Consider the following 26,071-nt stretch of genomic DNA (forward strand, 5'->3'; position numbering starts at 1 on the left):
AACCCCATGCTCAAAGCAGCACCATCGCCAACTAGATCATTCCAGCATGGACTTTGTTGAGCTAGGCCATAAAAACCTGCAAGGATGGAGATTCTACCACCTCACTACAAGTCCAAGAATTCAATCCTGCTATCCGATGTCTGCCTTATCTCGGACAATGAACATGATGGTTTCATAGTCGCTATCACGCAGACTTCCCTCTGTATTTATGTCGATCACCAGGTCGTCTCCTTTGGCCAGGACCAAGTCTAGCAGATCATCACCTCTGGCTGGCCCACGCACCTCCTGAGCCAGGAAGAGCTCCTCGACACAGGTCAGGATCGCAACCGTTCCAACTTGGCTGAGTGTTCCTCCCAGGAGATGTCTGGATAATTAAAATCACCCATGGCGACCATGTCACGTGCATGTGCAGCCTCAGTCAATTCTTGGGTGAACTTCAGATCAAGTTCCTCTCCCTGGTTTGGTGGTCTGTAGTATACACCTACAGTTAGGTCTCTCTCACCCTGCCCCTCCTGCAACTTGACCTAGAGGGTTTCAAGCTTTCCATTTTTGGAGCCGATGTCAGCCTCCAAGGAGGTGTACTGCTCTTTCACATAGAGAGCAATGCTTCCACCTTTTTTCCCCACCCGGTCCCTTCTATGCAGGGTGTAGCCCTCTATAGCTACACTCCAGTCGTGTGAGGAGTCCCACCAAGTCTCCGTAATCCCTACTAGATCATAATGCACACTGGAGAGTAGGAGGGCTAGCTCCTCCAGCTTGTTCCCCATGCTCTGACATTAATATATAGGCACCTGAGCCCTCGTATGGAGGCCCTTGTCTTCCCATCCTGCTGATGAAGAACTATTCCCTCAGCTCCCACAAGAGTGTCTCTCCCAGTGTCCCTATCTACTGGGCTTACTTGTATATTAGTCCCTGGACATGCTTGAATTTGTGTATCCCCATCCTCCAGCAATCTTAGCTTAAAGCCCCGTCCAAAAGATTGGCCATCCTAACTGTGAACAGGGACTTACCTTTTCTCATGAGGTGGATGCCATCCCTTCCCAGGGAATACCTCTAAAGTTCTGAAGCCTTCACTAGTCTTGAGTTACCTCAACCAATGGTGCTCAACATTTTGGTCCCATGAGTCAGATGAGTGGCACAGGAACAGTTCACAGACAGGATCCCTTGTGCTGGATCCCACTTGGTGCCCAAATACAGCCCCACATTGCGTGATCTACAAGGATCTGGGTTTTCTGGTTTCCACGGGAACATGAAGAAAACCACAAATTTGCCATTTTTAATCAGAAAAAACACAGATTTTCCCTTTTAGCAGAGAAACCCACAGATTTCCCACTTTTACAAAGAGCTCTGCAGACTAGCAGAATTCCAGCCTGCAAGAGCTGATTGCAAAAGGGGCAGGAAACCTGCAGCCCTGCCCAGAGGGGGAGAGGGAAGGGCAGAATCTGAGGCTTTTAGTCAGTCCCAAGGCTTAACTCTGGCTCAATTTCCTTCTGGAGCCTGTAAGGTTAGGTAAGTGGGGTTTACAGGGGCCTGGGGGTTTGTGGAGCAGGACTTGAGCAGGGGGAAAAGCTGGCTGGGGGCCAAGCTAGCTACAGGGGAAGCTGGCTGCAGGGAGCTGAGGGATTAGGGAGGCGTTGGTGAATAACACGGAGTTCCTGGCCAGCAACACATGGACTGCCAGTGGCGCTACTGGCCCAACAGGGCTCAGCGCCTCCATTTGTGGTTTTCGTTAAGGGCCCATAGTGCTGCTTGCAGTCCACGTGCAGCCGGCCGGGTGCTCCAGCAGTGAGTGGGGAGGTGTTGGTGAGAGACGAGCACAAGCAGTGCTATGGGCCCTTCGGGGAAGCTGTACATGGAGGTGTCGAGCCCAGTCAGGCCGATAGCGCTGCAGGCGGTCCACATGTAGCCGGCTGGGCACTTTGTGTCTTTCACTGTCAGGGTTCAGGGGGGACCTGTTCCCCGAGATGGAGCAGGCTGCAGGCTCAATCTCCCACCTTGCTTCCCTGCCATGGGGCCTCTGCAGCTGTGCAGGCATGACCCAGCATGGCTGGGAAGAGTAGGGCTGCACAGAGAACTCCTTGTCCCCCCACTGCCCTTGCAATGTGCCTCCTGCATCTGCCACCACTTTGAGGGATGCAGTCCCATGGTGCTTTGCTCAGTGCAGCCCTGGGCACAGAAGGTGCATCGCTGGGACAGCGCAGGGTGAGCAGCTGCTAGTAGGTCCCCACACAGCTTCTCTTTCCCCAGCTGTGCCAGGTCACGGGGGAGGGAAGCAGGGCAGCAGGGAACAGCAGTGAGCAGCTGCGGGCCCACTGTTCCCTGCCACTGTGCATCCCCCCCCGGACTCAGCATGACTGGAGACAGAGGAGCTGTGCGGGGACCTCCTAGCAACTACTCACCCCGTGCTTCCCCAGTGATGTGCCTCCTGCATGTGGGGCTGCACTGAGGGAAGTGCCATCAAAGTGGCAGCAGGTGCACCGCCAGGGCAGCAGAGGGGTGAGGAGATCACTGCGCAGCCCCGCTGTTCCCAGCCATGCTGGGTTGTGCCTGGGCAGCTGCAGAGGCCCTGCAGGAGGGAAGCAGGGTCGAGCTCAAGCCCACAGCCTGCCCCCCCCCACAGATCCGGGAGGTGCAGGTCCCTCTTCCCCCCCAGGAGCTGGTCACACCTCTGCCCAAGCCCACAGCAGGCAGCAGTGGGGGAGCTAGCTTGTGCTCCTTCTGCTGCAGCTGCCTTCTGTTGGGGGCAGAGAGCTGTGTACCTGAGTCCCTTGCCCCGTAGCCCTGGCAGCCGGGGACTCCCTCTGGTAGAGGTGGGGGGCGGGAGCTACGGGTGGGGGGCAAAGGGCACAAGCAGAGAGGGCTGTGGGGCTGTTGTGGGGGGAGTGAGAGGCTCCAGCAGAGCTAGGGAGGGCTGTGGCGAGCCTTTAATTTTAATAATGGATTTTGGGGTTATCAGAGAATTTGCAATTTTTATCAGGGAATACCAGGATCCCTGCTGATCTAGTATGCAGGGCCATACTATCTGGCCTGCTGGGTGCCCCACATATTCCGAAACTTGGCAGCAGGGGAGTGGCAATTAATGCTGACACTGTTCTCATCACCAAATTTTTGGGCCTGTGGTGAGCCCAGCAGGCCAGATAGTATGGATGACATGGCTCTGTGGGCCAGATCTGGCCCATGAACTTGGGGTCGAGCACCCTGACCTAAACCATTTTCTGTCATCTGTATATTTTACTATCTCACTGTCTACCTACCTTTTCAGATAATTTTTTACTATATTAAATGCAGTCCTTTTTAGATATTTTTTGCCACACTGAAAAGTGACCATTTGCTCCTATTTTTTTTTCTTCTTTTAGCTAGTTTCCAACACATGACAATCCTCTTTCTCCTTGCTCATTACTTAGTTTTCTTAAGAGCTTCTTTGCAAGGAAATTTATCAAGCAAGCAATTTATATCAACTGGTTTTCATACTTTAGCCAATATGTTTTTAAATGCCCAAATAATTCTAATAGATTAGAGAGGATGAGTTTCATTTATTCCAGAAGCCATGCTGATTTGTTTCTGTTACGTTTGTCTAGGTGTTATATACTTTTTAAATACAAAAGCGAGGATCAACTCCTCAGAATTTCAGAAACAAGAAACCTGCTTTTATTATCATAAGATTAGTCTATACCAGAAATATACCTCTTGGTCACAGATGACTGAAGTTAAAGTATAGTTGTCCTTGACACCGAGGTTAGGTGTTTTCATATAGAAAAGGGGGAAAAACCCACAACAAATCCTACATTTTTGGCTCCACTGATATGGTTTACTTTATTATAAGTTTTTATTTGACTCCCATCATCTTTGTATCATGAGACCCTAAGAGCTAGATTTTTTTAAAAGGTTCCTAAGCACTTAAGTGTTATGGAAAAGAATGAGAACTGGGCACCTAAATGCCTTTAAAATTGTAACTCCATGTCCTTAGTAAAAGAGCTCCTACACTATGCTCTGCTACTGTAGGTAGCTTAACAAGTCAACTAGAAAATGAGGGTTTGCTGTACTGGGGAGGCCTGATCAAAGAGGCGAGTCTCGGAGCCCTTTCTGAAACTGACCAGATTCACGATTAATTACATTTCTTCTATTGGACCCTCACCAAAGCACATTGGCATGACCAGGACTCTTTCCACTAACGTCAGTGGGCTTTGAATGAGGACCCAAGTCACTTCCAGAGGCACTGACCCATTCCCAAGAAAGTTTTGCTATCAGCAACTGATGCTTAATCAATTTTAAGAGACTCACAAAAGTGCCCACTGATGTGAAATGAGGCCTATTGTGATAGCTGCCCAACCTAGACACTGAATTAGAGAAGTGAGCAACACTTGTTCCACTTTACCTACTCCTCCTTTGTCAGTGAAGGTAGAAATGTCTCATTCTAAAGGATAATGCTTTTATATTTTTTTTTAAATATTTTGAACTGTAGCACAAAGAGCAATTGCCAGATATTTTTCTGCAAATTCAGAGTCAATGTCTTAGTACTAGGTTCTTTCTTTACATATTAGATCTGTGTGAAGCACTAAACATAAGCAACAAGGAAGGATTATCTATGGCACAAGCCACCCAATATCTTCAGAATTGTGACCAGATTCAGAAAAACATTTAAACACATGCTTATAATCAAGAAGGTGTTTAAGTCCATCCTGATTTGGCAAAATACTAAAGCATGTAATTAACTTTAAGTATGTGTTTCAATCCTATTGACATTCTCTCCTGTCTTTGATGAGATGTATATATAGGAAGAGGCATAGAAAGGAATAGCTACCAAGCTAGATGGTAAGTTGCACAAACCATTAAAGGAGTTAACCGTGTCTAACAGTAAGAGTTTAAGCATGACATCTATAAAATCTGAGTTGAGGTTTTCACAACACTTTTAAACGGTCAATCAGATCCTCAGTAAATCTGTATAGCTCCACTGAGCCCAACATGAGGAGAGAGGAAAATATGAAAAAATTAGTATTTTATTGGTGTGTATACTAATAACTGTGTTTATTAATATACCTAAACATGGATATATTCTTTTATTGACAACTCAAATGTACAGTCAGGGAAAATAAAAATTATATATGAGACTGTATTCTGCTCTGAGTTACAGTAGCATAAATCTGAAGCATCCCCTCTGAGCTTATTGTAGGTATTTTGGATTGATGCTAACCTATCCTGATTTTGGTATTTGAACACCTAATTCAAACACATAGGGATACCTCCTCAGCCAGTGAACCAGTAGAGCCTTCTTCACTTCAAAGTAATAACTATGCCACTGTACACCAACTGCAGCTGTGGCCCCAAATATAACGAGCACTTGCAATGCCCATTGTTTACAGGAGTTTCAGGTACAGGGCCTGGCCTTTTGACATTGCTTTTAAATCTATTAATGTTGTTTCCATGGTCATTGGGCCTTGAATAAATAATCATTAACTTTCTGAAGGCATATTTTAATTTTCAGCCTATGTAGACACTCCTCCACAACCCACACCCCTTAGTAAAATCAGTCATCCCCATGACAAACATTTATGTTATCTAGTGATGTCTATATAAAATAAAAACATAATTCTTCCAAAACTAATTATAAAAAGCACCAAATTCAAACCCTGGGTACTTATCAGTCTCTAGCCCTACCTGAGAGAAATATACCCAGTTACCCCTGTTCTTATGGAGACATTATGCAGTGGAGCATTTACTGCAGCTGACATGACCCTGATGGACAGGCACACAAGCTGGAGAGCAGGTGGTTGTTCACAGAGCCTCTTCCACCTGCTGCCAAGTGCCAAACATACACTGAACTTGTCAGGCTGTGCTATTGTCACCAAACACAGATGTCAGCTGGGTAGCCAATGCCCATCAATACCGCATCACAGTCTTATTTACTACACTGACTTTGTTGGGAATTGCTACTAGACCCTACTGCAGCTTTGCAGCTCTCTGCTTTCCTTAAGGGCCCATAGCACTGCTTGTGCTCGTCTCTCACCAACACCTCCCCACTCACTGCTGGAACACCCAGCCGGCTGCATGTGAACTGCAAGCAGCACTATGGGCCCTTAACGAAAACCACAAATGGAGGCGCTGAGCCCTGTTGGGCCAGTAGTGCCACTGGCGGTCCATGTGTTGCTGGCCAGGAACTCCGTGTTATTCACCAACGCCTCCCTAATCCCTCAGCTCCCTGCAGCCAGCTTCCCCTGTAGCTAGCTTGGCCCCCAGCCAGCTTTTCCCCCTGCTCAAGTCCTGCTCCACAAACCCCCAGGCCCCTGTAAGCCCCACTTACCTAACCTTACAGGCTCCAGAAGGAAATTGAGCCAGAGTTAAGCCTTGGGACTGACTAAACATCCTGACACAAAGGGGCAACTCTGTATAGTTTCACTCATCTCTTACGGCATTGGTACCATGATGCTGGCTTCACACCTATTTTTATTTTTCCTTCTCACCTGCTTCTGCTTCTCAGTTCACTGGTTCTTTCCAATTTTGAGAGGATTTTTTAAATTGCTATCACTCTAGCAATTTTTTAATTGGTGAACTAGTCTCTAGTTTGCTGCATGATACAGTATTTTAGTCTCTGAGATCATCAGAAATAACCACACATTGTCACAGTACTTTTTATCCTAACATCATCCAAAACAAGCTACACATAGATTTTACTTCACCCATCATCAAAATGCAACTACTGTTGGGGCAAAACACAAATCCTTATTAACATACAACAACACTATGCACCATTTTAGGACAGGACATGAACACACAACCTATCCCTGAAACTACAGGGGAATGCAAGCTAATTTCCTCTTTCTTTCTTGTTTCACAATCCTCATGCTCAAAGGCAATTTATAGCACACCTCCAAAAGATGGGCCTGGGAACAGAAATTCATAACCCTACTGGACAGTAAAAAAATCTGGACTAAATACAGACAGTGGATTTATGGCTTGTTACAACCTATCAAATACTGCTACTAATAGCCCTGGATTTAACAGGTAGTATTACCCTCTCCCTCTGTGAATGGTCTCACTTTGACACTAACTAGATTGCCTATTCAATTCCACTACTTTTGTCTTATAATGGCTCTTCTTCACTTCTAGTTTACAGCCCTTCTCCATCCCTCCAGGCAGACTATTTGCACTTACATTTACTATTTACATGGAGTCTTCTCTTTAGCTCAGCCTGTGTCTGGCTCTTTTTTAGACCTGAAAAAGGTATTTGATGTCTTCTAGCTTGTCCAACAGTTCTCCCAACTAAACAGTTGGCCCTAAAAAGAGATATCACTAAAATCCTTGTTTCTTGCATTAGGCATATATCAAATACCTACACTGGCCCCTAAGTAAGGTTTGAATGCTTTCTTCTCACTATTAAGGTTTTACAGAGCTCTGCCCCTACCCCCACTTTTTCTTTTTCACTGCCTATTTACCCCCATTTTCTGCCCCCTCTTCCTTTACCTTTCCCGTCAGCTCCTCCATTCTCTCCTTGTGCATCCTTTACGTGGAATGGTATCCCATTGTCAACAGTCCCTTGATAAGAGGATGAGAGTCTTCCAGTAAACAGTCATCTGTGAGACCATAAATGACTAAGGAAGCCAATTTATGATCCAAATGTTCAACTGCAGATGTGACAAATAATTCTGGGAGGAAGGAGTAGATCCCAGTGATGTCAGGTTACAGCTCTTCCCTTTGTTCCTCTCATCTATCCACCTCCATAGTAAGGCGAGTTTGCTTGAAATACCAAAGCCTTGTCATACATCATGGCACTACTGGGGATGATGCAGTGCTCGAGTCTCCCAGGTATTGATGTTAATATTGCATTTCTTCAGATTGGCCTTCAAAGCACAAGTAGCTCCACTTTCCTCTTCCTAGTCTTTCTTCTGAATTCTTCTTCACTTTGCTTTCCACTACTTATCACTGCTCTTCTTTTCTTGTCTCACCTCCTTCTCACATTTAAAGTATCAGGACTTTTAGGACCTATTTATAACACAATAAAAACCAACAAAACTCCTATTTGTCTCAACCATCTTCCCTCCCTTCCTTAGCTTTTCCTTTGTCCTGCAATGGTTCTTCTTGAGTTTTAAGAATAACTATACATGACATACATAAAATGATGAAGAGGGAAAGATAATCTTTTAAGCTTTCTAAGGCAGGAAGAGTAGTGGGTGAATATGTGGGTTGATGTACAAAATTTAATGAAAGCAAAACACTAAGTCTAGCTCTGAGTGCTGCAAGATATCAAACCCAAAGCTGACAACTCTTATCCTTGTAAGACATACCTGTGATAGGTATAAGAATCTGAGATTCCTGCTTACCAGATTCAGCAGCTTCTCCTTAAGAAAGGAAATCTACCCCACACCCACAATACATGCCGGTATAGCCAATTTTTTAAAAGATGGTTGACTGATGCAAATCACCTCAGCTGCCATTTGATATACAAGGTTTCATTCTGATTACATTAATGGAGAAGCTTCCCTCTGATCTCACACAGCTATTTCCAGTAGTTTGGCCTCCTTCAAATTAGGCTTCAAGGTGGGACATAATCAGATACCATGCTGTTTGCCTTGGCAGATGATCTCTTTATCTTGAACAAGCATAGTGACCTATATTAACTCTGGATTTCAAAGCATTAATTGCAGAGATGGGCCGAGAAATTCAAGGCATCATAATGGCATGTCTTCAGTTGCTCTTCCCAGGTGGGACACAGCAAGTTGTGCTGTGCATCAGCTTCATGTGCAATTCTACAAGATCCATCCTCTCTCCTTTCCTGTTCAACATCTACCTGAAGTCAGGGGATATTGAAAATGGCATGGAATAAAATGCAGCAATATACAAATTACAGTTATCATCACACTATATGAAAACACACCATCTCCCACACTTCCAGAGGCTTGACTAAGCTCAGCATCTGGCAGCTGGTTAATAACGGATCTAAGAGCGACTGATACAACATACAGAAAAACTTTAGAACCCTGTTACCATTGTCAAAGCCAAGGGGGGGGGGGGGGGGCATGCAGCACATGTGCAGTGAGTTCTCTGAGCTCATTGGCTTATCAGCCTGGCTCCTGCTGACTTTGGTGGCAAAATAAAAGCAGGGAGGGTTCGGGAGGAAGGGTGTTCACCCCTTTGCCATGCCAAAACAGCAGCTATGGCAGGAGCTGTGCTGACAAGCCTGTGAGCTCAGAGAGCTCAATATGTATACACCACACAGCCAAAGAGGGGTACAACCACACAACCCTCTGAGCCCGCTGCCCCCTCTCCCAGATCCACCCTGGCCTACCACCATCAGTCTATGTGATGTCATATCTCAAAAATGGGTCTGCAGCATTGGTGTTCCCCTGGACTCCTCACTACTTCTATAACTGTGGCTGTGAAGAAGTGAATCCCATTCTACCAGTGAATCACAAGAAAACACTGCTCATTCCTGCTGGATTCAGACTTAGCAATTCTTGACCTCCAGGCTTGATTACTCTGAAGCACTGTACTTCAGAATGAACAACAATCACAAAGTCCTTAACTTGGTGTGGAATATGACACCCCATTTTCTCAGCAATGGAAATCCCCTCATTCATCACTCCAAAATTCCAGTTTCTTTACTGGTTTCCTGCCAATCATTATGTTGAATCCAAATCCATTGAAGTAGTGAAAGTTTCCTGAGGAGTCACCTCACCCTTACAATCCAGGCCACTTAGAAGAATCATATGCTGAAGCTCAAGAGCAGGATCAGAAGAACAGAAAACCCCTTCACAACTGTTCTTGGAATCTATCAAAACCCTTAGCTTCTTCAAAGACAGACCTACTACTACTCTAATGCCACAAAAAATACAGCAACAACAACAAATAACAACAACAAAAAATACAACTTCTATAAAACAAAGCAGAAAGAAAGAGAAAGAGGAAGAGACATCTGTGTGCACATGAACAGCATAAGAACCTACATAACTAGATATTGCTGTGTGCAAACCCACAACGGCTGACAAAGACCTAATGGAGAAAAACAACTACCGAGCCTCTGAATGGGACAAGAAGGAATGTGATTCTGAATGAACAATGAGCGCTGTGGAGAGGAACTAGGCACCATGTGGACAGTCAGCTTCACAGCATGCTTGAGTCTCAGAAATGACAAACTCCATAAAAAGAAACAAAAACCATTTGAAGAAATTCTGATAAGGAAGGGAGAGAAGAAACCTGTAAGCACCCAAACAAGCCATACTATTTATTTAGGAGCATTGCAATTGATATTCTGTTTGTCTCAGATTTCAGATAAATTGCAAACCAGACATTAGTTCCCAGTATATGTACCTGGATAGGCTGGGGCACTTGGGAAATGGAGGCCTAGGGACAAGTGTGGTGTAAGATCATGGTACATGCTCAGAAGTGACCAAGGAAGAGGTACAAAAAGGAAGGCAGAGACCTTATTCCAATGGGCTAACAAGAGATGGCTTTGAAGACTTGTAAAATGAAGCTGCTTTTGCCCAAATTAAATCCTGCTGTGTCTTTTGCTATAAAACAAGTAATTTTCTGCCTTATTCCAAAGCAACAAAATAGTAGCTTTGCATTATGGGTTTTATTATCAGTTACTACTTGTGACTGTAGCAAAATAAACGTGGAAGCAACTTAGGGAGGGCCTCACTAGGCATTCATTTCTACTTAAGATAGGGCAACTCAGCTAAATAAACCAAACATATATCATATGCCAAGTTCTAAAATAGGATCTCTCTCTCAGCTTCCATCCACAGCCCCTCAATCCAAGTAAAAGGTTTGAAGGCCTCTTTAATAATTAACAGTTTGCTTTGTTTTGCCTTTCCACTTCCAAACACTGGCTCTTTAGATGCAGAGAAGAACCTTTAACTCAGGGCAAATCCTGATGGAACTGATCATGAGAATATGCACCAATCATATCCTCTTTCTTACAGTATATTCCCTTACAATATACACTAGCAGCTCTTATTACCATTAATGGGAATTACATGTATAGCTGAAAGAAAGCGAAAATGGCCTAATGACTTAATAGTATACTATCAATTAAGTACTCATGGTCAAGACCTTAGCTGATGTAAGCTGGAGAAGCGCCACAGAAGCTAATGGAGCTCTACTGATTTACACCAGCTGAAGGTTTGGCTTTCTTTTGTGACCGTCTATTAAAATTCCTACGCTGTTCATTTATCAAGAGCATACATGTTTAATATCCTCTTCTAGCCAGACTGCTGCATCCCTTTGGACCATGTATGAGGACATAACATTGTTCAAGTGTCACCAATTAATCACTAGTTTTTCTAATCAGATTTCATAGCTGCTTCTAGTAAGGTGTTTAAATAACTGCACCCATGAAGTTCATTTGGGATTTCTGAAGGGGCACAGAAGAATTAAGGGTGGGATTTTTGAAAGCAGGCAAGGTGGATTTGTCAAGGCCTCTATAAAATCATATATGTGCTTCTGAGTTTGACTAGGCACCTACCTATGCATCTTACTGCTATTGGAACTGAGGGGAGTTAGGCACCTACGTACTTTGAGGATCTGGTCTAAGGGTTCCTCCTGCAGAATACACATGCTTAATTAATGTTTTTTATCAATTATTAGTTCCATAGACATGCTCAAGTTGAGTCAAGTTAAGCCTATGCATAAACGTCTGCAAGACAAAGATCATAGTTTGTAAAGTGTCATGGGATCATTCCAACTGAAAGGCAATATATTATTATAAGACATTGTTATTCATGGGGGGAAAAGTGACCTTTACTGTGTAAAAGAGAACTTGTTGAACTAGCTTGATTTTCCCTTTTCTTCCTTCTGTAATTTGACTGAATAAGCAATGTTTACCATGTTTCTATTTTGTAGTGCCAGTTCAAGAAAGAAATAAGTAGTATGATGTATAGAAGTGGGGGAAAAGCCTATCCACTCAAATGTTCTGAACAATGAATGTAATATAGACAGTTCTTACAGATATAGTTCTTGTGCAATAACTTAAACAGTGCAGATTACTACTTGGGGAAATAAACGAGAGCGTAACTTTGAAACTTGAAAAGCTCTTCTTTGTTGTAATCAATTGCAATATTCCATGACAATGATTTAGATGAAGATCAACTTTACCTTTCTTTGCTGATGACACAAAACTAAGAGCAATAAAGAACTTAAGTGCATTTGTGCAGAACTAATGCATTGGATGTGGCATGTGCCAATGAAAGTCAGTGTATATATAATGCAGCATGAACTGTCTGCAAAATGGATGGAATCATTTGGAAGGAGCTGGCTATTCTGGAGCACTTGTGGAATCTAGTTGAAGTCATATGAGGACCCTGACTTGACAGGGACTACTGACCTTCCATTTTCATATGTCTAAAAATGCTTAGTATATGACAGACAAAATACCGTTATTGCTATGAATTTGGTTCAGTCCAACCAGGCAACAGAAGCCTTTTTACTTTGTGGTACCATGTAGCTCAAAAAAGAAAACAAAAGCTCCATACCTGCCATCCTGATTCAAGCAAAAGGACTCCAATCGGTTACAGTGGAACTTGCCCAAGTAGGGAGCTGCAGATTCCAGCCTAAAGGGATGGACTAGCAATGCAATGAAAATGTGCCTGTTTCATGAAGTCTGGAGACCAAGGCTGAGCCACAGAAATTCAAATTTATTGTCCAAACTCAGGATTAGCTCCCACAGAAACAAGCTCTATCCATGCTACTATACAGTTCAGTGATTATTAGAGGCATTTCTATGTCGCATGCAGACTTTCCCTGAGTGTTTTGGTTGCTGGTGTGACTTGTACACAAGTAAATATTAAAAGCCCACAAGGTTCTCATCCCAAACACTTAAATTTGTAACAAAATCATAATGGAATTCTTCAAGGACAAGTCAAAGAGGGATGCTGAACTCAGCTTTAGGTACTAGCACACCATGCATACTAATTTTTATTACAGAATTATTGCAACCAGGTGGCAAGTGCTCCACCCACACACACTCAGGCACACTGCAGAATCACAGGTTTGTATAAAAAGATGCAGCGGAAACCGCTAGTGCTAGAAGCAAGGTACCTGGAATACATTTGCAGAGTATGTTGCAATTTACATCCCATCAATAGGCATCTCTGTCACCGGCCCTAGGACACACTCCATCTGCTGTGTGGAAGGTCAAAACTCACTCTCTTCCAAGGGCTTCCAATTATTAACAACCAGATGGACAACAAGATGGGTCCAAGCCTTCCCCTAGATTTGGATGTTCATAGGACTCTTCACTCAGAGCTGACCCACCACAAACTGAGCTCCTCTCTGCCTCCAAATCAGGAGCTGGTGGGATAGGCAAGTTCCAAAGCCTGTTTCTTGCTTTTTTATTTCCTCCAGCTGCAGAATCTTGCTTGTACTGGCAGGTGGTAGAAGGCAAAGCTGGCCTTCATCCCTGTCTCCAAGAGAAACCATTAACCCTTTCTCAACTTGATCCAGTGTGAAATTAGTCCACATCACCTGACAGGCACTCATTTTAGGTTTGTCAGAATCATATCCCTTCACTAGGGTTGGCTTTTGCACAGGGCCCTACAGTTGGTAAATTAGGATACAGGATGCACAGGAGGAAAATTACAATAAGGGGTGGTTGTCGAAATTAAGAAAGCTATAGCAAAACACTCATTTTTCTGTTGTATATCGTAAAAATCCATTGCCTTATTCTATATGATTTGGAAACACTCACTGTTACGGTACTGATATAAATACATAGCACAGCGCTAGGCTGTGTGAAATTTAGTATTAAGTCCAAAAACTAGCAGGTAAAACTAATCTTGCAAAAACAAGGAAAACACATTATTTTTGCTTATCCCATTGAAACTGAGAGAGAGCCAACCTTTAAATTCTGCATGTGTGTCATGTGAATCTCACTCCTTGGTACTTTTTCTTATCACTGTGCACCTTTTATTCCCCATTGCCTCCTTTTGATGGAGTTGAAAAAAACTATTTTGATGAAACAGCTCATCCTACATATGTATTTGTATTCTCTGAAACAGTTACAATGGTTGAATGTATAACATTTTAAGACAGACACTAAAATTCTCTCTTGCAAACAACAGCAATAAATAATTTGAAGATGCACACACACACATGCATGCACTAAAGATCCTGAAAAAGGAATCATTCAGTCTAAATTTCATAATGTAGAATCACAACTCATCCATTCTTAAGAGGAACTACCAAAGGAAGCATACAAGTTTTAGTTTATAAATAATATCTGCACACCATATGTCAGAAATAATTTTATTCAACATACTATTACAAAAATAAAATAAACTGATTCCAAATGCTATTACATCCACTATATATAAATGTGTTTGCAAGCTTTCTTTGAACTGAATTTGTTGATCAATTTGGAGTAATCAAGTTTTTCAGCAATATAATTTTCAAATAAAGTAGCTCAAATAGTTAAATGAGCTTGTGACACAGTAGAACAAGTTTTGATTAGTCTCAAATTTAAAAAGATACATTCTGCTGCCATAGTAAGTGGAATTATTAGAAATATTTGGCATACTGTGTAACACATTGGGTATGTATTACCCAAACCATGGCTTCTGGGCAGATATGCAAGGGCATCCTTAGCAAACAGCTTTGTGATGAACTTGCAATATTTACAGGGGTCCTATCCATAAAGCAAGCTACCATCAATGCCAGACCTTGCCATCAGTCAGCACTTGCTGTAAGTTAAGGCATAACTTGAAAACATAACTTCTGGGTGTGTACCTCAGCGCTAAACATGAAAAAAAAAATTAAAATCCAACATGTAGCATGAGTACCAGGTTGGTCAAAATGCTGCTGTACTGATGAAAGAACTGTGACAATCCACAAGAATGTGCACACACTTAAAGACGTTCCATTTTCTGTTTCTGACACATTCAGACTTGTTTGAACTACTTTAAAACAGAGCTGATCAGAGATTTCATAGCTGTTGCTTGTACAGTACTGATTCAAATGGTACTCTTGCAACTATGAAATGAATTCTTGAACAGAATAGAGTACAATGTCTACCCAGATCCAGTATGTGCTTCCACCACTTAATTATCACTGCAACATTTACAAGGATATCATACCAGATGACAACCAATAAGACAAGTTGACCATATGTTCTCAAGAGGCAGTGACCTTCAAGCAACATCTGGAACCACACTGACTCATTCCCACTTCTAGTCTGCCATTTTGAGTTTGGAATACAGCAAGGCAGGTGGAAGGAAAAACAGTCAGCTTGCTACAATGCAAAATTAAATAGAATTTGTTTTGCAGATTACTAATCATTCTAAAGGCAGTGTTTCACTTAATAATCAATATTCAGAGGCATTCCTAAATACACTTTAGTATCATTCTAAATTTTTTTCATGTGAGATGTGCTCTTTAAAGACTGGAATCCCTGAAATGCAGAGCCCTGTGCGGCATGGGTGGCATATGCTTAAAGCCATATTTACCTCCACATAGATGTTGATTAGAAATCATGTAAGTGTGCAGATGATATACAGCAAATTGAAGAATAGACCCCTACTTATAAGCCAGTTTGCCCCAGGAAATCATCCATGGTATAAGTTTAGACTATACCTGAATTCTAATGCCAGTGTACCATGCTGACTGACCGCCCCTACATGTCTCATCACTTCTGAAACTTATTTTTTTTTCTTTATTTAAAAAATGTTGTAAAACTAAGGACTGGCCAAGAACAGTTGGGTCAAACACATGGCCTTTTGGATGGATCAGGCAATGGTGAATTTATGCAGCTCACATGACACATTAAATTTCTGAAGACTCAAAGCTTCCTTTTAAGGAAGCAAATATCTCTAGCTTTCCAGGAGATAAAGAAACTCTTCTACACATGAACTAAGCATAACAAGCACAAGGTTGTCTTCCCAAATCAGCTGGCAGCCTGACAACAGGGGCTCTGAGAGGTGTCAATTCCTCCACCTCTTATTGACTAATTAATTATGCACTTTGAATGTCATGGCTCACCTCGCTGCTGAGCATTTTGGAAATGGGGTACTCTTCAGAAATGAAAGCCCACAGTGGAGGAGTTCAGATATGCAGCAGGAAGGGAAATGCAGAGCAAAGATACTGCATGGTACTAACTTCAATGCCAAAAGACCCTAACCATAATCAAAGCACAGCACTGCACATGATAGAATACAGCCCTGCCCTGAGAAGCTTAACAGTGGAAACCCAGCCAGTACACAGTGTGTTATCCATGGGACCCAATGATGTTGCTCAAAGCTACAGGAAGTTAGAAACTTAAACCTGAAGATGACATAGGTAACAAAGTAGGATGTTAGGCACAGCATATTACTTGCTTCATATTGTTGTCATGGATATGAAGGTTGAGGAACCACTAATCTAAATGGACACAACAGACAGAACATGGAAAGGGACACAAAGACAAAAAGAGGTGAAAAGATTTGCTTAAGGTCACACACAATATGTGAGTGACAAAGCCAGAAAAGAACATGCTCACTGCTCCTTCTAGGTCTTCATCCACTGCTCTATCCCCAAAAGCACATAGTGCATCCAACGGCTGCTCCTACACTGGGAACATTCAGCAAATTCCCACTGTTGATCTGGCACCAGGCATACATAAGGGCAGAGTGTTAGTGCAGACCCGGTTTTGGTAATCTGGCATGCTGTCCAACCACGCAGGCATATGTGATGCACTGCCAAAGAGTGAATTTCACTTGTAATCCAAAAAAACCTAGGAGCAACATAAAAGATGAGTTAAAGCCTGTGGTCCAGCTTTATATAGGTATTGACATACCTAAAGATGCAGACAGTGTGCTTTTTAAAATCCTACAGAGCACCTAAATATTTAACTGCTACTGGTTTCAGTAGAAATTAGGTGTTTAGGTACTTTTCAAAAACCCCAGTCTGGTTCATATTGTTATAGGTTTTTAGGAGTTTAAATTCTTATTTGCAACTAAGGCAAACCCTGTTGATGGCAGTGCTTTACACTGATGTGTACTCAACACATCAGTGAGTAAATGCTCAGCAGTGTAAAGGATGCAGAGTCAGGCCTCTATATATTTTAAAATGACTAAACATCAGCAGTGCTACTTGGAGGGTGCAATCACAGAGTAGTGAAGGTATTCACTACAGATACAGAGACCTGAGTTTAAGCCTTACTGGATACATGTCAAAGACATTCCTAGTTGACTCAGATGCATATAGCCCATTCACACTGGGGAAACAAAGGTGGCTGGACATGACACTAACCACATCACTCCCTTTGTGTGCCACTGGTTGTAGACACTAGCACACCTCAGCCACATTAATCCAATGAGCTGCCTCATCTCAAGACAGACTGGGACTTGTATGATGACAACTGTGGTAAAGGAATGAATTTCCTCTGGAGCACATAGATTTATATCCAAGGTGTAAATCTCAGTGTTATTTATGCTGGCTATAAATAAATCATATACAGCTGAGCAAAACACTTTTGTGCATCAAGGCCCCTGAATATTGTGCAGTTTGCATGTTTAACAGGATTGTACTTTCATCATGGAGTGGAGAAGAGGAGCTAATAACCAATTGATTTTAAGATCCATTTAGAAAAAGAATTGCCTATACAGATCTGATCACGACGCATTACTTTGTAACGTCTAATACCCTGAGCACATAGTATAATGCTGAGAGATGCAAATTATACAGCCATTTTCATATTTAAGTAAGAATATGTATGTGCCTATGTGCAGGTGTTCCTGGGGTTGTTTGCTTTTGTGTTAAAACAAAGGCCTTGGGGGACTTTAAGAAGTCAGATATTACCCAGAGCTCTGTTTACTCTGAACTCTGTCTTGTGTCTTTCTACATTTAGCAGTTCATCCTTGTTCATCAAACCATTTATGCACATGCTTAACTTTAGATGCCATCTCCCTCAGATCTGATAGGACCTCTCTACAGACCAAAGCACTTAAGTGTGCTTAAACTTAAGCACATGATTAAATCCTAAACAAGAATGAATTTAAACATGTGCTTAAGTGCTTTCCTGAATTGGGGTCCTATTTTATAGCTTGTGCTTGTGAGTATAAGCAATGACATAACACTCCTTGTATTGATTCAAGAACATTTGAAAACAAATAACCTATATGCTAAGAATTATCCAGGCCCTGTCACCAGTTGTCAGCAACAGGTGCCACTAAATTGAAACTCTGTCCTGTGAAATTATGACACTCAGAGCTAGTAAGTACTGCAACAGAGTTAAACTATCTACCAAAGAGAGTGGCCACACTGTAATACAGCCCTAAAGCTGCTGTGTCCAAACTGGCAATTCACTCATTCGATGAAGAATTCATGGGTCTTTGCCCTACTGACTTGTTTTATAAAGTCTTTCCCAGCACGCTTGCCCCTTCTGGCCATGCTGTGGAGGGAGATTGTGGGAAGGCAGTGAAGGACTAGTGGCACTCACTAGTGGCAGCTAGCTCAGTCTTCACCACAGGCTGGTCATGGTGGCAGCTGATGAATTCTGCTAACTCAAGCTTTAGCTCATACCCCTGATAGATCAGCCACCTCAATTAAAATGCCACTACACCTGAGATAAGGTGTTGCATGTGTAAACAGGACTTGAGTTTGGAGGACCATATGAATTATAATTTAAGTGAACTTTACAAGACAAGTAAGCTCCCTGAATTCTGTGCAAGTAGGGATTTTCATCATATGATGCAAGGCATTCAGCATCTCTGAAGATTAGGTTTTGGAGGTAAAGCCTGGGCACCACCATTAGTCCAGAAAGGACAAACTATTTTAAACTCTGTAGTATTTTTCTGAGATTTGCATAATGTATCTAAAGATTTTAAGAATCTAAAGACAACCTCTTCCACAGTGAATGTGCAAAGCTGATTTTCAAAAGTGTTTAGCCCTGGCAGCTCCCAGGACAAGCTGTTCTGAAAATGACAGTTTTTTAGCTCCCGTTTAGACACCTACATGCCGAACTCCTTTGAAAAGCTAAGTCAGCACGCCCTCTGAGAGGGCCTTCCTCTCAGTCTTTGCTCAGGCAGCTTTCCCATTGACTATGGTGGAGCTGAGAGCACTGGTCTTTGCCTCAATTTCCAGGCAGATATTATTCAAGCATATTTTAAATTGTTTTTAATAAAACAAGTGTATGCATTTTGTGGATTTGCACTATGGCTCAGTGTGCAATGTACTACCCATTTTTTAACATGTAACTACTATTGTAGTATCTGCCAGTACACAGCTAGCAGCCTGAAGATGCTTTTAAAAAAGCAGAAAAATTAAAAATACAAAATCTTATATTCATGTAACATTATGTTTACAAATAAGCTGTGGAGATGTACTGTAATTTCTAGACCTTTTCTTCTTTTTAGTGGTATATCTTAATATATTAATGCTTATATTGCTAAAGCTAAAACTAAAATATACAGGATGTGGATTGTGGACAAACTGTTGCTCCAGGAACATTACATTTTCCATCTCCAGACTTTTGTCCATTTAAAATCAAGAAATACATGGATTCTTTTCATTAAAGTTACATACACATTACATATGATGAGCATATAGACACATTATCATTTTCATACCATAATCACATCTTTTAATTTCATTTAATTATGTCTATTAAAGTAGTGCCCAAGAGTCAAACAAGAATAAGGTCCCATTGCAATAGGGGTGATAAACACGGCATACTAGATCACTCCTGCCTGCCCTAAAGACCTTACAATCAAAATAGACATGAGAGAGGTAGGGGGAGGGATAACAAACAAGCAGAATGAATTACATGATACCAGCAAATGTTACATATATGGAGATGATAACTGTGATATATTGCAGAGCCACGTGATAAATTGCATTTATCCTGTGCTTTGGATTGTCTCCTGGGTTTAGCTTCAGCCCGCCTACTAAACCATCATCACTCATGGTATTTCAGCAGACCAAATCTCTGAGCAGCTTCACAACAACTATCACTTAAAAAAATTAAGAATTGTTGAGAAATGTTTGCTTCCCTCCCATAACCAAGCAATTCCTCCCACGGTGATCCTGCACTAGGATTCAAGGTAGGAAATATTCAGTCCTGGGCCAGTGATACATTTAAATCCCAGGCCCTAGACATTCATAATGACTGGAGATGAACTTATGTCTTTAGAAAGCTAAAAATCATTGTAATAAAACAATTTTTCTAACCATAAAATATTCGGGCTTCAATTCAAGCTCCATTTATACTATTAAGAAATTTCTAAAATGTAGTTTGCAAAGCATTCCTCCCCTACAAAAGTCTGTACAACTGGATTTACTTACTGCAGTAAGGGACCCTGGTTGTAGAGGTATGCACACACTTCAATAGCAAACTCTCACTCTTGACAAAAACATGGAGGGCTGGAGGAAAGGAATGTTCCCTGCTACGTTCCCTAGAAGCCTGAATAGCTACTACTCTGGAGCCACTTTGCCCTGAAGTAGTTCAGCCAACAGCCAGAGTAGGTTTTATAAGCCCTTGTATATCTACTCTTGGAGGTAAAGAATACACACCCAGTGCTTCGTGCATGTCTAACTGTACACCAGCAGTACAGGAAAAAGTGGCCAGATTACCAAACCTGGCAGACTACTTTTCATTAGTATAAATTTGGGGTAACCTCAAGTAATTATAGGTAAATTATGCAATTCATCCCAAACAACTGTAAGAAAAATCTGTATGCATTCCCCATACTATTTTGTACTTTGCTTTGCATTATACCGCAGAGACAGTTTACTTTAGAAATGCTTGAATTTAGCATGTTTACTTAGTTAATTTTCTTTCTGTCCTCAGGGTCTGTAGAGACAAGTAACTATTTGCCATACGCATATAAACCCCAGAGTATCAGAAAAATGAGAATTATTTTCTGCCTGCAAAAAAAACTGATTTAAAAACTGCTTTTTGGTGAATTTATAATTCAAATTCTACCTTTTAGTATCATCTAGAACTAGAACCAAACACTATACACCTCTTTAATGCAATATAGCAAGAGTTTCTAGGTCTGGTTATACAATATTGAATACTGTTTTAAATCCTTGCTGTTATCCAATACATACAATGGTTGCAGGGAAAAAGGTACCACTGAAGCAGGATCTCTTAATTTTTTTAACAGTATATGTATGAGATATACTCAAAGGTTAAGACTCGCTTGTGCTCCTAACCAAAAAACATTAGAGGATAGAGTGCAGGTGATCAGAGATGCAAGACAAATACTGTTTATTACAAAGATTTATTCCAGCTGTGGAGGAGAGCAAAAGGCAAAAGGAAGTCCTGCCCCAGGGCAAGGGAGCAGTGCTGATTAAGGTTGCACAGGTAACCTTCATTATGGTATTATTTAACATTCAGGCTTTTGATTCATACAACTTTGCCAATTTTTGTAAAGTATTTTGGAATGGATTATGTATATTAAATATAGCAATGCACCATTTTAAAAAAATCGCATTCCTTCCTCAGGATGCCTGGGGTAACTGGCATCTTCCTACATTTAGGACAGAAGATAATGTGGCTGCGGTTTGGCAAACGTTGATTTTTGTTGTTGTTGAAGGTAACCCTTAGTTTACCGGCTGGAGATCGTTTTTCTTACCCATGAGATTTCCTTGCAGAGATGTAAGTGCTGTGTTTTTAATCCCCTTTCTCAAACTTCGGCAGTCAAGAAACTGTTGTAGTTAGTTACCCATTTTTATAACCTTGGCAAACTCTCCCACTACATGCAGCTAGTAGCCACTGCCTTTTAGAGCTTGATCTCGGGCAGGGGCCCAGCTCTGCGATATGCGGAGACCCCGGCGTTTACATACACTCACTTGCCCTGCTCTACCAGCACAGAAGGAAAAGCCCTGCTCTCCTACCCGGCTGCTGTGGATGGTTCCCCACGCGGACACTTACCCACTGCTTCGTGCAGGCTCGGGTGTGATCCGCCCGCAGCCCCGCGCGGCCCGGGGTGCTGCGGGCGGCACGGGTGCGTGGGGCGTCTGCACCTTGCACCCACTCGCGGTGCCGGCCCGGCCCTTTCAGCCGGGGAAGCCCTTCCAACCCGGCCCTGGAAATGCCAGAGGCAGCGAGCCGGCTCTGCAGGCCACACGCTCCCGGAGGGGCTCGCCTCCGGGGCAGCCCCGGGCCCCGTGCGTCCCGCCTGAGCCGCTCCGACACGGAGCAGCCGGCCCCGCTCCCCGGGCGCTGCTGCCCGCGTCCCGCGCGCGTCCCTCCCGCTCCCGCCCCCGCCCCCGCCCCCGGGCCGGTGCTCAGTGCCCCGAGCGGGAAGCAGACGCGGGGCCGGGGCCGTTCTTACAGAAAAGCTTTATTTACAGGTCTCGGCAGGTACAAAGTGTCCGACACGGTCCCGGCGCTGCGGAACATAAGGCGCTTTCTCTGGAGCCGGTGGCGAAGGCGCTGCCGGGGCCCCGGCCCGGGGAAGGACCCTCGAGCGGAGCCCGCGATCCTGCGGGAAGCGGAGCGGAGCGGAGCGGAGCGGAGCGCGGCCGACGCGAGCCTCCGCCGGCACAGACGGGCGCCGCCGCTCGTGCAGCCTAGCAGGGTTTCCTAAGCTAATGAGTCACCGCTTCCGTTTGGTTCCCTCTGCTAAGTGGGCTCGTTTCTTTCTCCGCAGCTCCTAACACGCGGGGAAACAGCCTCCGGTTGGAGCCAACAGCAACCGCGGCTGCTCGGACGCGACACATGATCCGAGCCGGGTGTCACTCCGCCTGAGCAGGGCCCCTTCTCGGTGCATAAATAAATTAAAGTATTAACACTTCTTACAAAAGCGACTTATATTTCCCTCTCCCGGCGGGGCGCGGACGCGGCTCCACGCGTGGAGGGAGCGCGGCGGTGGGCCCGCCCGCGGCTACAGAGCAAGGAGGAGCCGTCGCACGAGAGAAACCTCGGGAAATGAACGCAGCGACTTTAGGCAGGCACCTGGCAATGTCCGTCCCTTCGGTTTTTCCCCCATCCCGGCCGGGGGAAAGAAACCCTGTCTGTCCAGCAGAGGCGAGGTCCTGCCTGCCTCCGCCACGAGAAGCAGGAGCCAGGCGCCTCCGCCGAGTTCATGCCCGCGCTCACGTCCAGGCGCCCGCCGCGGGTTTGCAAGCTCAAGTCCATTCCCCCCGGGGCTGCCGAGCGCGGGGACAGCGGCGATCTCTCTCGCTCAGCTCGTGCTGCCTCCGGGGAGCCCCTGGTCCGAGTCCATCCCCGGCAGGTCCAGGACTGCAGCGGCGGAGGGGCGCGCTCCAGCCCCGCTCGTCTTCCCGGTCCCGTCTTGCGGCAGCCGACTAGGAGCGGGCGGCAGGGACCCCCCCGGGCCGGGAGCAGGGGGCATTCCCGTCGCGGGAGCCGGCCGGGCCCCGCTCGTGGGCTCGAGTTCATGCAGGGAGAAGTGGGGGCGGCTCTGCGCGTCCCGCCGCCCCCACGAGGTCCTTACACTAAGGAGGTGACGGGCGGGATCTTGGCGCTGTCCTCTTCCCAGGGCTGCAGGTTCTGGAGTGCAAAGAGCGAGGAGTTGTGCAGGCAGAGCGGGTCGGGCTGGATGGACTCGTTCAGGGACTTCTGGAAGGCGTCGTGCTGGAGCTGCAGCATGAGCCGGCTCGCCTGCTGCCGCTCCGCTTCCCGCTCCTCCGCCGTCTGCCTCCTAAACACACACGGCAGGGTCAGCCCGGCTCCCGCCGCGGGCCCAGCGCCCCGGCCCGGCCCGACCCGGCCCCTCCTGCCCCGCGCCCCGCGCTGGGGACACGCCGCTACGGGCCGGGGCCTGCCCCGCTCTGCCCCACGGCCCCGGCCCGAGCCCCGCGGGGTGCGGCGGAGAAGGCGGCGGCGCGTCCGCATCCCCGCCGCCCCGAGGCCTGCCGCATGGTCCCGGCCTTGCCCAGCCCAGCCCGCAGCGCCGTCGGGGCAGACCCGCCGCCTCCTGCCCGAGGCTCGGTGCGCCGGGCCCCGCACGGCCGGGCAGCGGCGCCGACGCCGGGGACAGCGCGGCGCCGGGCCCGGGGTACGGCCAGGCCTCCTCCCGCCCGGGGTGCTCCCGACCCCGGCCGCCGCCCGCGCGGGGCCGAGACGCGGCCGAGCCCGGACGCAGGCCTGGCCCCGCTCCGAGGCCGGCACGTGGCGCTGGGCGGGCGGCGGAGGGGAGCCCGGCCCGCACTCACCGCCACTTGGTCCGGCGGTTCTGGAACCAGGTCTTGACCTGCGCGTCCGTCATCTTGAGGGACTTGGCGAGCGCCGCCCGCTCGGCCGAGGCCAGGTACTTCTGCCGGTGGAAGCGCTTCTCCAGCTCGCAGATCTGCACGCGGGAGAAGGACGTGCGCGGCTTCTTGCGCTTGGGCGGCGTGCGGTTCTGGTAGGGGTGCCCGATCCGCCGCGTCACCGTGAAGGGCGTTAGTGCGGCCGCCGCTGCGGGACACAGAGCAGGGGTGAGAGCCCGCGCCCCGCCCGGCCCGGCCCGGCCCGGCCCGCTCCCCGCGCGGCCTGCTCCGGCCGCGGCTGCCGCAGCGGGGCCCGGGAGCGGCGCCGCCCCCCGCCCGGCCCGGCGCGCTCTCGGAGCGGGGCATCGCCCTCGCCTCTCCCCGCCTGGAAGCCCAGGCAGAGCCGCCCACCGACCCGACCCAGTGGCTCCTGCCCCCCGCGCGGGGGTGGCTCCAGTGCTGCTGCCTCGTGTGCTGCAGGCCGAGCGGCCCGAGGCGGCGGCGGCTCGCCGCGGGACAACCCCGTTCCCCCCCCCGGGCCCGATGCTTCCCCGGCGGCTCCCACGGGAGCGTGAGCCCGGCCCGGGGCCTGCCCGGCCTCCCCGCCCTCGGCCCGGCCCGGCGCGGACAAGGCTGAGTGCCGCGGTTCCCGCCCCGTCCCCGGGCACCAAGGCTGCAACGGCGGCGTCCGCGCCGGGCCGAGGGCTGCAGCACCCCCGCTGGGGCACCCGCGTCCGTGCCAGGCCCCGGGACCTTTCCGCGCTGCCTCGGCGCAGCGGGACACTTCCCGGGGAAGGAGCAGGGGACGCCGGGGCCGCGCGCGACCCAGTCCTTACCTGTGAATCTGTCCTTTACGAACCTCCTGCTGCTCTCCATCCAGGGGAAGTTGAGGCTGCCAAGGCTGGGTACAGCTGGCATAGCTGGTATGGCACTAGAAATTGGAGGTGGCACAGCCCCAGGGATGGGTCTGTGAGCTGGCACTCGGATCACTCCAGCTGGAGCCAAGCTCAGATTCACACTGTAAGATCCAGAGTCTTCAAAAGGCGCCCCGATGCCAGGGAAGGAGGCTGGTAGGGAAGGATAAGGGGCACTTGTTCTGCTCACGGGGCTTCCCAGGTAATTGGTGCTGTCTGATCCTCTGGGGGCCGGCTGGGAAGAGTTTTCCTGATCAGAACTGTTCAAAATCTGATCAATTCCAAAGCTGATGGGTTCGTGTTGATGCTGGGTCTGTGTATTCGCTGGCTGATCCATCCTTGGTGAATAGAAATATTGGCTCAAAAGTGTATGAATTCCCCTATAAAAACGCTCGCCTTCCTTTACAGTAGATCCATGTAGGTCCTGGTGTATGTCAGACTGAAACTTTGCCAAGAGTGGTCCAGCCCGACAGGCTCTGTGTCATCTTTTTTGAACCAAACCTTGAGTTTCTGCTTCTAATTTCTCTCCTGCAGCTGCCATTGGACGCAATAAACAAGCCTCTCTCCTCCCATTGGCTCCTGGATTTCAATAAAGGCCTAATTCATTGAAATAGGAGCTTAGGGACTGTTCCAAGGTGACATCATTTTAACAAACGAACAATAGGTCAAATTTATTAGCTAAGATAATGTGTGGCGGATATTACAATAGCATCTGCGATTGTTGTCTTTAGAAATTAGCGATTTGAAATTTAACAAAGCTTTGCAATTACGAGGCGTTTCCCCCACCCCCTTGTTTATTATCTAACATGCTAGTTGTACAGAATTCCAGGATGGTAATGACAAGAAAGCTTTCCCCCCTCGGTGGATTAATTTAGGATGTAATGTAACTCTTTCCTATTGTTTCTGCTTATAAATACTATGCAGAGTGTAAACACCTTACCGAGACACAGAGAGGAGTTGTGTTGTGCGTTTTACCTGCTCACGGGCTCTAATTATTGTGTCAGCCTTTTTACGCTGCGATCGGAGATCTGTTT

General features: G+C 46.1%; 1 protein-coding gene across 1 annotated transcript; it reads right to left on the reverse strand.

The window, feature by feature from the left end:
- Positions 1-22,217: 22,217 nt before the first annotated feature.
- Positions 22,218-25,551, reverse strand: TLX3 (T cell leukemia homeobox 3). The gene is made up of 3 exons (XM_059733447.1): positions 24,960-25,551; positions 24,088-24,331; positions 22,218-23,573 (listed from the first exon to the last, which is right to left on the reverse strand). The coding sequence occupies exons 1-3, from the start codon at positions 25,372-25,374 to the stop codon at positions 23,363-23,365; spliced, it is 870 nt and encodes a 289-aa protein (XP_059589430.1). The 5' UTR covers positions 25,375-25,551; the 3' UTR covers positions 22,218-23,362.
- Positions 25,552-26,071: the final 520 nt, after the last annotated feature.

This window comes from Alligator mississippiensis, chromosome 9, assembly GCF_030867095.1.
Source record: "Alligator mississippiensis isolate rAllMis1 chromosome 9, rAllMis1, whole genome shotgun sequence".
NCBI lineage: Eukaryota > Metazoa > Chordata > Crocodylia > Alligatoridae > Alligator > Alligator mississippiensis.

Excerpts from the sequence above, each read along its gene's own strand:
- TLX3 (XM_059733447.1), bottom strand. The coding sequence starts at position 25,374 with ATGGATCAGCCAGCGAATACACAGACCCAGCATCAACACGAACCCATC. Across the intron at positions 24,332-24,959 it reads CGTAAAGGACAGATTCACAG|CGGCGGCCGCACTAACGCCC; the intron begins GTAAGGACTGGG and ends TGTGTCCCGCAG. Across the intron at positions 23,574-24,087 it reads AACCGCCGGACCAAGTGGCG|GAGGCAGACGGCGGAGGAGC; the intron begins GTGAGTGCGGGC and ends GTGTGTGTTTAG.